Source organism: Lonchura striata, chromosome 9 (assembly GCF_046129695.1).
Source record: "Lonchura striata isolate bLonStr1 chromosome 9, bLonStr1.mat, whole genome shotgun sequence".
Lineage (NCBI taxonomy): Eukaryota > Metazoa > Chordata > Aves > Passeriformes > Estrildidae > Lonchura > Lonchura striata.
In genome coordinates, this window is record NC_134611.1 from 8,321,180 (window position 1) to 8,337,070 (window position 15,891).

A 15,891-nucleotide genomic window follows, 5' to 3' on the forward strand; every position below is an offset into this window, starting at 1 on the left:
TATTCACCTTCTTCAAGGGTTTGGGTGTTGTTTTGTAATTGGACAGAAAAGTCAACATTGTGAGACATGAGTGATTGGTTATTGGGTTAAAAGTAAAAATAATATAGGTGTCATTTCTTAATTGGATAGTTTAGCCCTAAAAGACCTTGTAGAGAAAGATATTTACCCATTTTGTAGCTTGTTAGTAGAATGCTGTAGAACTCACAGACTGTAATATAGGTAAGAAATAATACACATTTGAGCCTGAATACAAAATACCATCTCCAGAGCTTCCATCCCAGCCTCGACAGAGGCAGAAAGGAAGTTGAAGAGCTGACATTTGCCCAGTGTTTTTCCTGCTCTCTGACCTCTCTGCTGTGCTTGCCTCACAGATTATAACGGGAGAGCTCTACCGCATCCACTACCTGAAGGAGAAATCCCGCTCCTTCATCCAGAACCCCTACGTGGCAGCTCTCTACAAGCAAGTGGGCTGCTTTGTTTTTGGCTGTGCCATCAGCCAGTCCTTCACAGACATTGCCAAAGTGTCCGTCGGGCGCTTGCGGCCGCATTTCCTGGCGGTTTGCGACTTGGATTTCTCCACCATCAACTGCGCCAAGGGAGTTTACATCCAGAACTACACCTGCAGGGGAAGTGACAGCAGGGTGCAGGAAGCCAGGTGAGAGCCCCTGGCACCAGAGCCAAGGGGTGCTGCCACTGAATGTGTCTCGGGTTGCTCTGTCTGCAGTAGAGGATTCACATCTGAAACTGAGTGTGGGATTCGTTTGGATATTGGGATGAAATTCTTCCCTGTGAGGGTGGTGAGGCTCTGGATGGATTGCCCAGAGAAGCCGTGGATGGATGCCCCATCCCTAGAAGGCTGTCTTAGATGGGGACCTAAACAAGCTGGTCTAGTGAAAGCCATCCCTACCCATAGCAGGGGGGAAAACAAGCTGGTCTTTGATGTGCCTTGCAGCACAAACCATTCTAGGATTCCATGAAACTCTGCTTTTTCTGCAAAGGCCATAAATCCATTTTCCAGTGGGCATCAGTTTCCCTTGGGAAGTGTGGCACTCAGCTGCCTAATATTTCTTTTCCTTTCTCTTTACTCCTGCACTGTTGTTTCCCTGAGCTGCTGCTCTCTGTGGGAATTCAACCGCAGAGCTGAGCTCATGGTGAGCAGCCCGAGCTGTCCCGTGTGTCACAGCAGAGCTTCTCCTCAGGAAAGGCTCCACCACACAGGCAGGGCTGCCAGTGCCTCCCCTTGGAGCTCTATCACATCCATCAGATGCCCAATTTTGACTTTTCCAGGGGCACATTCCTCATTCTGCAGTCAAGCTTCTGGAGAAGTTGCTCTCCTGTAATTTCTTTTGTGTTTCCCGGTTATTTGAGGCGAGATGATGAGTTATTGGGTTATCCTGGAAATAACTGCTGCCCCATGAGTAGGCCAGGAAGGGGACAAACAATGCAAGCATCCTGTCCATCCGTTTGCTTTCTGCCTCACCAGCAAGCAGGGCGGATAACAGGGGTTTTATAACCAAAGAACTGGGGGTTGTGAGTCCCTCTGGTCTGGCACCAGGCAAGTCACCATATTTTAGGGAGAATTATGATATTGAGGGTTATGCTGGCTGGTTCTGAGCACCTGCTTTGTTTTGCAGGAAATCCTTCTTCTCCGGGCACGCGTCCTTCTCCCTGTACACCATGCTGTACTTGGTGGTAAGTGACCTCACTGAGCTGATGGATCCCCTGTCCCCCATCCCACATTCCATGCCAGTAATAGCAGGATGAGCCTTGGACATGGAAAGTTGGTTGAAAAAGAAGAGCCTGAGCTGTTGGTGGGAGGATCCACCCTCAGCTGCTGTGGTGTTATTTAGGATAGAGACCCCTGGTGTGATAGCTGAGCTGTGTGTGCAGCTTTGGGATGTGGCCAAGGTGGCAGTTAAATCCAAATCCTGCCAAATTTGTGGATGGCCTGTGCAATTCTGTTTGCACGCTTAGGAGAGACTTTGGGGCAAGCCAGAATGTTTCATGGATGGAGGGGCAGGATGTGCTGCCGTGGCCATGTCAGGAGGTGATGCCTGGTTCCGAAATGTGCCAGCAGAGCAGGTGGAGCAGCCTGGTTCCGGAGGGGAGGGCTGGGACTTGTTTTCCTTTGTCAGTGAGAAATGGCTCTGCCCTTCCTGCGCCTGGGCTGGGGCCGGGGTGGCTGCCAAGGTGCTTCCTGCTGGGACTGCAGGAGGCAGCGCTGCCCACAGGGGCTGGACACACACTCACACGCCCTTCTGGGGGGGCTCAGAGGGATCTGTGTCTGGTTTTCCTTTTTTGTAAGTTATTTCATTTAAAAAAATCAAGTTTTGTGTTGCTTTTAAGATTTGTGCTCCTCCCCCATCCCTGGTAATCTCGGACTTGCAAGGAGAGGAACAGCACTGTGCTGATAAAAACATGAAACATGAGCTTTTATCTATCAGCAGTGCTCTCCCCATCCCTTACCCTCTGGAAAGATAAGTGACCACTGCTCCCTCCTGCCTTCTCAGCCTTGGATCCCCTTCCCTGTGAGCAGCTCCTGTAACTGAATCACTGAGCCTTCCAGGCAGTTGTGGGCGGCGTATTAAATTCTTTCTTTGTTTTCCCTCTTATTTTGTTCTTGGAAAACGTCTGAATTTCTCCAGCAAATGTTTTGGCCGTTTCCTCCCAGCCGTATTACAATGAAGAGCTGCCTTGGTGATGCTTCACAGGAGGCTCAGCCCACCATAAACCTTTCTGAGCTGAGTTTTGAAGCCATCGCTCACACGGGCAGTCATTTATTTCTGGGGAGGTCTGTGGGCACTCAGATAAGTCAGCCCTGAGATATTTTCAAGCCCAGTATCAGGGAACAGCAAGGACTGCCAGTCCCTACTAGGGTGGTGATGGCTTCTCTACCAGGGGTTGACCCATTCGCTGCAGTTTGCTGGACAAACTCTCTTTTTTCATATGTTTTCTGAAAATCCAGCACTTTTGGAGAAACAAATGAGAATACAGAGCTTGGGGGGCTGGTGGCAGAGACCCCAAAGCTGCTGAGTGCATTCCAAGTTCCAACAGGATGCATGGAAAGCCTGCATAGCTCATTTTCCATTGCTGCTTTGCACCAATGCCTGCTGCCTGATGTTCTTTTTAACTTTGCAACAGGCTTTAGAAGTGGTGTTTAGCTCCTGTGTGATGCTCCAGAGCACAGAGATGCCTCTGGTCTCTCTTTGCTGCCCTTCCCTGTCCCCATATGGGAGCCCTTGAGCTGTCAGCACTCACCAGACTTTGCCCCACACCCCTGACCCAGGACAGCAGGCTGCTCCACTTACCCCTTTCTATGCAGGGGGCATTCCTTTAAAAACTATTCTATTTTTAATTTTCACCTTGTTCCAAAACTCTGATATGGTTGGTAGCAGACTCTGTCTGGCCAGCTCTCAGTTGCCTTGTGCCTTAAGAAGTCAGGAAAAATTAAATCAAGTATTTGGTGATAAATTGAAGAGAGAAAAAGGCAACTTGAGAAAAGACAGGCGAGGCAACAATCTTAAGACTCTCTTCCACCTAAAAGTTTCTGTGATTCCAGCTTGTCTAGCAGCAGCACTGCTCTCCATCAGTCCAGCTCCCTGGTCACTGCCAGAGAAATCTCATAGAAAAAGGGAGGCAGAAAAATCTGACACATTGGAGAGGCTGATAATACAAAAAAAAAAAAAATTATAAGAAAAAAGAGATTACAGCAAGCCAGAGGGATTTTATTAGATGCAAGATAAACCCTGCTGTCTTGCCCACCTCAATGAATGAGTTGGGGTTTTGAAAGCCTGCTTAGAAACGTGCCATCCCCCGTGCCAGTGCCTCCAGGAGGTGTTTGCTGGGTTTAATCAGGGACCCATCTCAGTCAGGACAGAGCAGGTGCTCCCCTGTTCCTGGGAAGGCAGGGCTGTGCTGCAGCAGGTTGCTGCCTACACTTTGGATACCAGGAGTGTTCCAGGAGCTGCTGCAGAGCTGGGTACTTGTGGGGCTGAGCGTGTCCTGCAGGGGCCTGGCAGATCAGCCAAGCATGTTCTTGGTTGAACAATACTCCATATTTCAAGGATAAGTCACTTCCCGTCTTTCCTGGCGTTCCCTGGCTTCACTCTTGGAGCCCATTCTGAACTAAGATGTTTTCAAGTTTGCTTCACCTGGTGGAGACGGGTGCCAGAAGTTTCCAGTCAGGCTATTAAAAGCTCCGTGGATTCCCACGCGTCGCGCAGGGCTTTGCCTGCAGGATTTCCCCAGGTATTTGGGGAGCTGAGTGACCACAGCTTCCCCATTTCCTGGCACAGCAGCAGAGCCCTGTGCTGTCCATGGGCTCCCGGTAGGAAAACACTCAGAGGTGCCAAGCCCTGCAGGGCTTTGAGGGAAAAGTCCCAGGGAAAGGCACTTGCAACACAGTAAAATCCCCTGGGATCTCGTTCTAAATGCTGACACTTCAGGGCTAAGTTTCTCGCAGCCTTCTTGTCACCATGAATACTCAATTAACATCAGGCCTTTGTATAAAAAATTTAAAAGGGGAAATAACTCTTGGGTAATCCTCTTTGTCCTAATTTTCCTTGCTTTGTTACTCCTTGGCTGAGCGAGCAGCAATACGTATTTATAGCAGGCTGAGGAAAGAGGAGGTATGGAACAGCTTATTCCATGCAGCCCTCTGGAGCTGACCCACTCCTCTTTGTTGTGTTTCTGTGGATGTGGGGGAGTCTTTGCAGGGAGCAGTGGATGCTTTCCACTCCCTTGGAGCACATGAGATCATAATGCTGATTTATTTGCAGCATGAAGCTGCCTGAAATCACACGAAGGGTGCAGAAAAGCTAAAATTTAATATCAGCAAAGCTAAATTAATATCCCTCAGCAACATTGGTTGATTCTGGATAAAATGCAAGCAAACCTTGTGTATTTATTATGTGTCAGTGGGTGATGCAGAAGACTTCAGAATGGGTTGTGGCGAGTTCTACTGGTGTAAATGGAAAATGAGAGATGGTGCTGGGTTTATGTGTTAGGGGAGTGTGAGGCTTCTCCTTAGAGCTCTTTGCTGAAAGGTGGAGAAGGTGCCCTGGTACAGCTGAGCAATGATGCAGTGATGTGCCCTTGTAAAGGAACCTCTCTGTGGTTGTGGACTTGGAGTTGAGTTTAGTGGTGACCTAAGGAAGAGAATAAAATGGAATTACATCAGAGGCCAAGGCTGAGCTGTGAACTGAGCTGCTGGGGATATTTCTGATGGGATGTGGGGTGCTATGCACTCAGCAAAGGCAGGGAGGAGGCAAACACCACATACAGAGAGGTCTGTGCCCATCTCCTGTCCTTCCCTTCTGGCCAGCTTAGTGCTAAAAACCAAATTCTGCATTGCCCAGCCTCCAGCTGGCTTTGCCAGCCAGGGATGGACAAAGCCTGTATGGTGGGATGGGTTTGGGCTGGAGAGGTTTTGGTCCTGTAGCATTTTGGGTACCAGTCTGCTTGCAGATGGGGCTGGAGAAGGAATGGAGAAGGAGGTCCCTGGGGTCAGACAGCCAGGAAAAAGCCCAGCTGTTTCCCAGAAGGAAACCTCAGGTGTGGCTGAGGGGTTGATGGAGCCCAGCCCTGCGGCGGGGGCAGCGTGAAGGGGACGGGATTTCTGGAGATCTCTGCAGATTTCTGGAGAGCAGAAATCCCCGCGAGGCTGGAGGTGATGCTCTGAGCCCGTGTCCCCTGCCAGCTCCTCCTGGCTTTGCTCAGAGGCCGTGTGTGGCTCTGGGCTGTCCCCACCAGCACTGTGGAAGTCCCCTGGCACAGGAAGAATGATGTGACGTCCCTCGAGCCATCTGCTTGTGGTCACTCAGCCTCTGCCAGGAGACAGCGGATGGGAACTCCAAGTAACTCCCACTCTCTGTGATCCCATTTCACCCACCCTTGCTCCCGTTGGTGCTCCTGGTTTTTGCTGCCCTGTGATGATCTGTGGTGGAAATAACCCTGGTTGTGGTCTTGCTCTTCCACCCCCTCCTGGGAAGGGCTCCATTCCAGCTCCACATTCCCATCCAAATCTGTCAGTCTGTAGCAGGCAGCATTTCGGATTTGCTCAACCAAATGAAAAAAAAAAAACAAAAAACCACCAAAACAGCAAAAACACCTTCATAAGCAGATTTTCAGATAAATTTCCAGGAACTTCCCATTTCTTGGTAATAGCACTAATTCCTGCATTAGGGATGTTCTGATCTTTTCAGCCCCTACATTCTACTTTCACTTCTTGACCTTGTCTTATTAACTGGATTTCTCTTTCATACTGGAGCCAAGTTTGGAGCACCCCAGGTCTTACCTTGAAAGCATTTAGGGGATCCTGGTGTTTGAGAGCAGCTTTTGTAATGCTGCATGTTCACAAAAATGCCTGTGGAATATAAGGAGTGCTGTTAAGCTCTTTTTTTGTCCTTATGAATGGAGAATAAAGAGCAATTTTTCCTTTTTTTTTTTATTGTGGCATCAAAAGGAACTCAGTTGAGTTCCTCACTGGTGTTGAAGTGTCTGAGGGGCACAGGACTGAACCTGTGGGTTTTAATCCTCCAAGATAGGCAGGTGTGGGTGTGATTTGGGTGCTGCACGCCCAGCACACCCCCTGTGGTGCCACACTGCTTTTTACTCCTTTTCCAGGGCTGAAGATTGCACATGAGGGACACAGTTCAGCCCCAGAAGTGCCTACTTTATTGTGCCTTCAAACGTGTTGCTTGCTTTTTATTGCTAATTTTAAATTGATGCTTTGCACTCTCACCTCTAGATGACTTTTTTAGTCCAGGCTTGTGGGATAGAAACATTTGAGAAGATGTCCAGATTCTGCAAAAGTGGCAAATGTCAGATTATACAGCAGCAAATTTCCTTAAGGGATTTGATGGGACAAAGACAGAAGATTAAAAGAAGACATCATTTTTCATGCCTTCCTGGTAGAACTGAGAGTGATGGTTTATAATATATAATACTTGGAGCTATTCTTGCTCTGCAGCAGCACACTGGAACCTGAGTGTTGCACTGTCACCTGGGCTGAATTGAGGCTCTTGAACAGGAAAACAGAATCATGGAGTGGTTTTGGATGGAATGGACTGTGATGTGGGGTGTGGGATGTGCTCCATGGGGCTGTGGCTCCATTCCCAGGCTCGGGCTGGTTTGCAGATATATTCCCCAGAATCACCATGTGCATTAGCCAGCACTGAGCTGTTCTGGTGCTGCTCCCTTCCATGTTAATTAGCTAACAATCTGGGTAATTTGGAGCATCTGCTCCATTCAGACAATGTGATGTTTCATTTCTTCTGAAGAGCCCAGTGTGTGTTCTTTCCAAAAAGGGGTAGATACAGTGTTTATGCAACAGCCAAACATACTAAATTGGCCAAAGTTAAGCTTCCCCCTTATCAGCTTCCCAGTTAATTCTGCTTTTATAGGTCATTTTATGCTTTTATGTTGTCATTAAGTTATTTGTGGTTTCAGGGAGCCCAGTGAGAGCTTCGTCCCCTTTCATACCAAGGTGGTGCAAACTGCTCCGGGTGTGTAAAAGGGATCATAAACGGGGAGTAACCCCCTTTGCAGCCCTGTGATGCAGCAGAGCCCCTTGAAGGACACTGGGTGTGACTCCAGTGCTGCACTTAGGAGCAGCAGGGCAGAGCTGCAGCATCTGCCAGGCGCTTTCACACCCCGTGAGCCTCGCTGCTCCCCGAGCCTGGAGACTGCTGCGGCGTCCCTCCCTTCCCACAGCCTTCCTCCCTGCGCTCATCCAGGGCAGGAGCTGCTGTTTTCCTGCCCTCTCTTCCCTCCCAGCTTCCCCGTTCCCACAGGAACCGGCCGGAGCGGAAACGGGCCTGAGATAGTCACGGCAGGGCCACAATGTCTGCTTGACATCACCCCAACCTCCTCCTCTCGCGCTGAGCAGGGGCTTTGCTTGTCATTCCCACCCAGGGAGGGAATTCCCCCATTCCCCCATTCCCAGGCAGCTGCTCTCTGTTTCCCTGAAAACCCCGGGGTGGGGCTGGGAGACATGGTGGGAGTGTTGGAGGCTGGCATTGTGCACACTGTCGGTGGTTGTGGCCACGTCTGGCAGTTCTCAGGATGGCTCTGAAGTTTTAGCATGCTGCATTGACTCTTCCCTCTGAAAGATGGTACGAGACCTCAATACCCCAGTTTGGGACCTCAGTTTTGTTGCGTTTAATAATGCTGGGGAGGAATTTCTTTACTGGGGTGCTGTGTTGTGTGGAGGCTGAAGCTGGGGTGGGGTGCAGGGGGTCCCAATCCCCCGTTTCTGGCTCACTGAGGAAGGGCTGTGCCCATCCACCTCTGTCCTCATCCCCTCCAGAGGGTTAAAAATCTCTCCACAGGTGCAAAGAGCATCCTTCCTTTTTGTCAACTCCCCCTCCCTGAGCCACAGGGCCACAGCCACCCCCACAGAGCACTCGCTGCTGCATTTTGGGCAAATCTGGGCAAATTAACGCAACTTTTTTTTTTTTTTTTTTTTTTTTCGTTTTTTTGTTTCCCTCTCTTCGCACAGTTCTATCTGCAGGCCAGATTCACGTGGAAGGGAGCCCGCCTGCTCCGTCCCCTGCTGCAGTTCACCCTGATCATGATGGCGTTTTACACCGGGCTGTCCCGCGTGTCCGACCACAAGCACCACCCCACCGACGTGCTGGCAGGCTTTGCACAGGGAGCCCTGGTGGCTTACTGCGTGGTGAGTGGGGAAAGCTGGGCAGCAGCACTCCTGGCAAGGTCCTGTGGGAATAGCAGAGCCTTTGCAACCCACCAGTTCAGCTCGGGGGATTCCCTGGTGCAGCTGGGCATGTGGTGGGAGGCTCCAAAGGCTTGGTCCAGGCAGCTTGGGGCACTGAATGTGTTTCCCTCTCCTCCAGAAGCTTTGGCTTCTCCAGCTGTTTGCAAGGTTTTCCACCATGAGCTGAGCAGAGGGTCTGGGGTGCTTGGGATTATGGCTGTTCCACACACAGTCCTTCCAAAAGCTGGTGTCAGCTGGACCAGGGCAGGCTGATGGATGGCTGATGGATTTTTCAGGGAACAAAAAGACTTGTGAGAAAGGGGCCAACAAAAGCTGTGCCCACTTCTCTTCATCTGCTGGGCTGGTTCTGTGCCACTTTCTCTCCAAAGGGTGACGTGATGCCACAGCTCTGTAACTCAAAGTGACACATGAAGATGCTTGAAGTTGGCAGGATTGGGGGAAACCAGGTCAGGGAGCTGCCTCAGACAGACACAAAGGAGCTGGGGGCTGTGGTGGTTTCTCTGTCTGAGTTAACTCCCCAAAAGCAAGATTTTAACAGCTCACTACTTTTTATAGGGTTTTTTGTTGGGTGGTTCCTATGTCTGTATGAACTCCCCAAAAACAAGGTTTTAACAGTTCACCACTTTTTGAAGGAGTTTTTGTTGGGTTTTTTTGGGGTTTTTTTTCTTCCCTGTTCTAAAAGTAAATCAGTCTTGGGAACAAGGAGTTACGTTCACCAATATTACATTTTGCAGAGAGAGAAAACAGGTTATTTATGTACTTCCCACTCATTGATAATATTCCAAAGCCAAAACAAAAATGGCATTGTTGTGACATTTTCAAGGAGAATTATTAACTCTGTGAGCAGTAGCTGCTGGGTTTTGCCTTTGCCTGGTGCCCATGTCCCCTGCAGGACTGGCAGATCCCGAGGGGGAGGTGGGAGAAGTGTGTGTCTTTATGCTGGGAAGTGGGATAACAGCCTCAGTGTGGAAGGGGAGTGGGGACCAGGCAGTCCATCCCTGGGTCCCAGCAGTGCTTGCAGAGGACAATAGCTCTCCGGATGCTTGGGATGGCTGTCCGGATGCTTTCCTGGCTGGGACGAGCAGCAGGCCTGGCTGTCCCCTCCCAGCCCTGCAGCAGCTGGGAGCTGTGCTGGGAAGGGGAGGCTGTGGCAGGGCTGGGATAGCTTTCCTGTGTCATAGGAAGCAGCTGCCTGGAGTTTCCCAGGTAGGCTCAGGTTTGCCTGTGAGCCTGGAGCAGCCTGAGCTGCTCTCCCAGCCCACTGGTGGAAGGGGCAGTTGTGTCCAAACACTTTGCAGGAATGGCTCAGTAACCTTGGAATATCTCAGGCTTCAGCTTAGGGCAGGGTTTGAACCCAGCCCTTGTCCCATTCCATCAGCCTGCAGAGAACCAGCTGTTCTCCACAACCTGGCTTTGCTGGTGGGATTCTGTGCCTGGTTGGGCCTGGCAGACTTCCCTCCATTTTGGGAGGTGGCAGTAAAGGACAAGAGGAAGAGTCGTCCTAAAACACCCTAGAGTTTGCAATGAAGGAGCAGTTCAGCAGCTTTTTGCTGAAATTCTGGTATGTCCTGGGGGTTCTTGCTCTGGCTGCTCTGAAACAGGGTGAGGGACCTGGAGACTCATCACCTCCCACCTTGGGAGCTCCCAGCCACCCCTTCCCCCAGCAAAACCTTCAGGGTCCACCCTGGTGATAGCCAAGGGCTGTAAAAACACCCCAGTTATCAGGCCATAATTTTCAGTAGAAACCAATTGTGGATTTCATCTCCAAAGGCTGCCCGAGCTTAAACCCAGGTCGTGCTGCAGCAGACACGTTTGTCTTTCGGTGCCTGAAATAACAAGCAGAAGACATTAATGTCAAGCACTTCCAGCTGATGAAACATTCAGACTTGGAGCCAGGATGAAATACAACGAGGATTTCTCAAATAGAAATAGTTTTTATGCGCCTTGCAGGCAGCTTGCTGTGTGTTGTGTGGTTTATGTCTCATCTGAGGGAGAGGGAGAAGGGGAGATGTCAGAAGGACATGCTCCCAATGTTGCTCTGGTTAGCTCAGAGGAGTTGTTTTAACCTCTCTGTATATGATTAAAAATTGCTTCAATAGGATGAAAAGTCATAGGAATTGGTAAGTGGGAGTGTGAGATATTGGCTTAAAGTGCTCTCAGTCTTCTCCCATCAAGTTTTCTTTATGGGTGGAGAGCACCTTCTACAGGAAATGGAGCTAATCCAAGTGAAAAACTTAGCACGTTTATTAGTCCTTTTTTGTGTTAAACAGTTCAAGCATTAGGAGGATTTAACACACTTTTAACCCCCAAAGATCACGTTTCATGATTCCTATAAATGTTTATATAACCTCCAGCCATGTTAAAGTGAAATACAGTTTAAAGAGAAATGAAACCCCTTAACCAGTCTTTCAATGAAGCCTGAAAAGCAGCACAGTAAAAGCAAAAATACCCAGGATGACACTCCACCATAAGTCATTCCTGTCAAAAATAAGGACCAGACTCAAAGCAATCCCCAGATGCTTCTTGCACTCAGCAATCCCCTCCCATAAATTGATTTGTCATGGCTATCCTGGTGCAGAAGCTGGACACCTTTTTGATTGAATCCAGCTCTCAGAGGTGGACAAACAAGTGGGATGGCAACAGAAATGCACCAAACCAGACAGATGGGGTGTTTGCAGTTATTAACAGCCCAAAACAAAACCAGTGCCAGAGCAGTTCAACATAGTTTTACACTGGGATGCTGCAGCAAGGGGCCAGATTCCAGCTTATGATCCTCAGGAGTATCAGCTGGATCCTGTTATTTACCCAAACATACAAAGGCTGCCACTTGGATGCCATGTAAACAACTTTATCAGCTCTGTTACACAGCCAAACAGCCAGACACTGGCATGTACATCAAGAAAAGAACTGTTTGTACATCAGCTCCTTCTCTGCTTTTCCACAAAGCAACACCAGCTCAGCTTCCTTCATCCCTGGTTACAGTTGTAGGATTAAATTGCTGCGTATAGCAGCTTCTCTGTCTGTGCAGCTTGAGCCTTATCTGCTGTGCTGATAGGGGCTTGCAAAAGTTATTTGCAAGGACAACTTGATCTGCTGCACAAGGCTGTGGGTGGGTAGAAAATGTGGAGATGCAGGTAGGCCAAACCTTTTGCTTTCTCCCTGTGTTACCCAGCCTAGAAGTCGTAACCTAATATTATTTCTATAAACACCTTGGAATTATTTTTTCCCCCTGATTTATCTGGGTGATTAAATGTTGCATTTGAGTAGTGTGAGAGAAAAAAACCCCAAATGTACTGCTGATTCCTACAGCCATGTGCTGCTCATCCTGGGATTTCACCTCAGCAAACCCATGGCTTCAGTCCAGATTATTGGGGCTTAAGGCTTTCTGAGATGAGCTGTCAAATTTGGGCTGGCAGGGACAGTCGGTGGCAGGACGGAAGTTGGGGGCTGTGGCGCCAGGTGACAAAATGATGGATCCTTGCCACTTCTTGCTCCATCCAGAGGATCTGTGCTGTCTGATTCTTTTCCCTTCTGGCACGGGGCTGAGGTTTGGCAAGGGTGAAAGTGCCCCGGTCCTGGAGGACTGATAAGCTTCGTGCTGCTGCCAAAGGAGGATGTGGAAGTTTCCTCCCAGCACTTTGTTTCTTATTGTGTCGCTGCCTTCCGAAATTGCCAGGCACTGGCTTTTTCACATCCGGGAGAGGCGTTACATCACGGGATATTTAGGAAGAAGGAGTCAGGAATAGATTCTCCTCTCCTTAGCCTTTGGCTTCCACCAGACCCCAGCTCTGTACTGGTGCCTTGGTGGGGCATGAGGAGCATGGCTCACCATTGACTCACTGCTGATAGCTTTTAACACAGCTTTGACTTGAAAGGTTTTAATTGCCTACCTGATGTCTGTCTGAATAAATTGTTTAACACCAACTCCATCCCTGAAACCACTCAGGATGAGTCAGGCCAACCCTTTGGAGACCTTTGTTATTTTATTGGAGTGCAGGCTGTGGATCTGTTTCCTGGCTTTTCAACCCATTCAGCAGAGGTCTGGGTATTGCACTCGGTGATGACGCAGTGAGAAATCAAGTTGTCCTCTCATGGTTTTAGAGTTTTGTGAGGTCTGAGCCTTTTTCTCTGCTGTACAGAAAGGTGGTAGCAGGTGCTTGGGATTTCACACTCTTATGGGCCTGCATTCAAAAAGTGCTATTTTTGCAGCTTAAAAATGTGTATATATTCTGTCAACCAACTTTTTGAACAAAGCAGTATCAACTGTGACTAAGTTTGCCTTTTCCACTTATTCCTGCAGGTGTTTTATGTCTCAGATCTCTTCAAACCCAAGACAAAGACTTGCCTGCCTCCACCTCCCATCCGGAAGGAGATCCTTTCACCTGTGGACATCATTGAGAGGAATAATCATCACAACATGGTGTAGAACTTCGAGGAATCAGATGGGTGTTGTATTTTAATTTTTTTTTTTTTTTGCAAAAAAAAAAAAAAAAGTGACTGCTGACAGCAACTACCTGCTGCTCTCAAATCTCATCAGACAGTAGAATGTAGGGAGAGACTTTCTTGCCCGACCAGTAAAGTCTTACTCTGTGGTCTTTTCAACTTGCGACATTTTGGATGAAAGGGGTGGTGGTGGTCAACTAAGGCAAAGGCAACAGTGAGAAAGGAAAAAGAAAAACCCACACTACACAAAAAGCCGAACAAACAAAGAGAGGTGCCGGAGTTCTGGATGTGCAATTGGTTTGAGTGTTCATGTTGTAGTGAACGCCAAATTGTTCCTAGCCCAATGAACACTAAGGGATTTTTGGAAAACTGGCCATCCTAGATTTTTTTCGGACTATGAAGATTTCCGATGCCTACAAGAAAATAAACCAACATGCGACTAAATTGTATAGCACTACGTATGAGCAACAGCACTGAGTCAAGATCTGGGATTGGTTTGTGAGAGTTGCTATTTTCTCTTCTTGATCCTAGTTTATTTTGCCTCCTCTCTTCCATACTGTGACTTAATTTAGAAGAAGCTTGCCCAGTCCAAGGTCTCCGCAGGGTCTCCGTTCTCCCTGCTCACACCACACGCCTTTAACGAGCGGCCCGAGCCGCACAGCGAGGCCGGAGAGCTCCTTCCTCCTCACAGAGAAGCCACATTTCTTCCTCCCCGCTCGCTCCCTGGCGAGGGCTCGCCCCACCCGAGCCCCCTAAATGAAAAGAGCATCCTCCACTTCCCAGCCATCCCCTTTCCCCAGAGGAAAATCCCGGCAGGTTTCGTGCGCGGGAGCCGGCGGTTTGCGCCGGGGGAGCGGCGGCTCTGCCGAAGACTCGTTCGCACTACGACCCCGGGGCTGAGTCCCGGGGAAACTTTTATTCTGCAGTTTTGGGACGGGCTGCTGGGCGGCACGTCCCGGCCTGGGTGTCAGTCGGTTTGTGCATCCCCTCCTCTTCTCCTCCTCCTCCTCCTCCTGCTGCTCCTGGGGCAGCCCGGGGTGCGCCATGGCAGTACCAGGTCCTGTGCTCCGCTGGGTCACTCCGGTGGGAAATCAGCTGTGCCTCTCTCGGGGGTGATGATGGAAGTTATTTTTTTGCCCAGAAGCCACAGGTGCTTGGTTTGCAGCCCTTCCACGAAGCGCATTTGCAAAGGGATCCCGCAGAACATGCAGAAACGGCCATTTGCACATCCTTCTCACAGAATCCGTCCTATCATTTCAACTTATAGCAAGCTATGATTTTTTTTTATATTATAAATATTATATAAATAATGTATAAAACCTTAAAAATTAACTATGTAAAATATTATTTCTGAAACAATTTTAGATATATCCACTATGACTATAAACTGTGTCCTGACCTGTGTTATTTACATTTTGCTGCTTAAAAAAGCATTGAATTAATTTTTTTATAGTCGACTAAAATATTGTAGTTCTGTGGTAGTAATATTTTAATGAAAATAACTACAATTAGAGACATTTGTATAAAAAAACATATTAAATTGTCTGTATTTTTGTAATGTTCCATTTTGTAAAGAGAAGAATATTCAAAGACTTTTGTAGAATACAAAATTGAAGTTTGTATCTGCGAAATTATTGCTGTATAAATGTGCTTTTTAAATAAAAGCTCATAACACAACTAAACATCCCGGTGCAAGCTGCATTCTGTCTTTGGGTTGCCCTTTCCTTGCCAGAAAAAGAGAGTCCTTGCCCAGTGGGACAGTTGGAAGTGTGATGGGGATGTTGGGTGGCATTTGGGAATATGATGGTACAGGAGGGCAGCTGGATAAAAAGGACAAGATGCCATTTTTGATGGGAGTGATGAGAAGGTCCCACCAGCTCCTGGCTGGGGGCACATGTGGGTTTGGATTGATCTTCTCTTTTCTATGTCCAGTCTTAAAGCAAATCTCATTTTACTGAAGGTATCCCTTTTACTTTAACAATTTTATGAGCTTTAAATAAATATTATGGGAGTAAAACAAGGTCTGAAGGGCCACGGCCTAGCTGCTGGTAGTCCTGGACAGCCCCTGCCTGGGAGGGCTCCCAGCTATGCTCTGCACAAACACCTTTCCCATGAAAAGCAGGCACTTGGTAGCTGAACCAAAACTTTGCAGTTTGCTGGGTTGCCCACGTAGGTGGGATGGGAAAGAAGAAAAAAGAACAAAATCTCACAACAACATGTGCTCAGAGAGGCACATGTGCTCAGCACACAGTTATGAGGCAGACTGGATTTTTAAATTATTATTATTATTATTGTTTTTATTTTTTTTATTATTGTTATTTTCCTCCTCCTACAGAGGCAAATGAACTTGTTGCTGGTGACACACGGTCAGAGCCGCGTTTCGACCACTCCTTGAGTGAACCACATCAGCGAGATAACACGGCACAGAAATAATATGCAAGAATGCATGACAGGAAGCAAATACCACATCAAACTGCAAAGAAAGAGCAGGTGGAAATTAAGCCAGCAGAACTGAGCTAGCAGTTGCTATTATTATCCTAATTAGGAGTAACATTTTATTACGCGTGGAAAAACTTCGTAAACCCGCGCCTGTCCCAAATGCAAAGGGAGTTTTCATGGTGCCACGTGTGATCTGAGCCTGAGTGTTTGGATGTTGAGTGTGTTGCAGAGGTGAGACTTCAGCTTGGGGCAGTGAGGACAGGCTCTTAATC

At 48.4% G+C, this 15,891-nt stretch overlaps 1 protein-coding gene across 1 annotated transcript in view; it reads left to right on the top strand.

Moving 5' to 3' along the window:
• PLPP3 (phospholipid phosphatase 3) overlaps positions 1-14,862 on the top strand; it is a 44,332-nt gene extending 29,470 nt beyond the window's left edge. Inside the window, exons 3-6 of the mRNA XM_021542100.2 lie at positions 372-655; positions 1,635-1,692; positions 8,501-8,677; positions 13,038-14,862. Coding sequence (XP_021397775.1) covers positions 372-655; positions 1,635-1,692; positions 8,501-8,677; positions 13,038-13,163 — 645 coding nt within the window. The 3' untranslated portion in view covers positions 13,164-14,862. The remainder of the gene's footprint in view (positions 1-371; positions 656-1,634; positions 1,693-8,500; positions 8,678-13,037) is intronic.
• Positions 14,863-15,891: the final 1,029 nt, after the last annotated feature.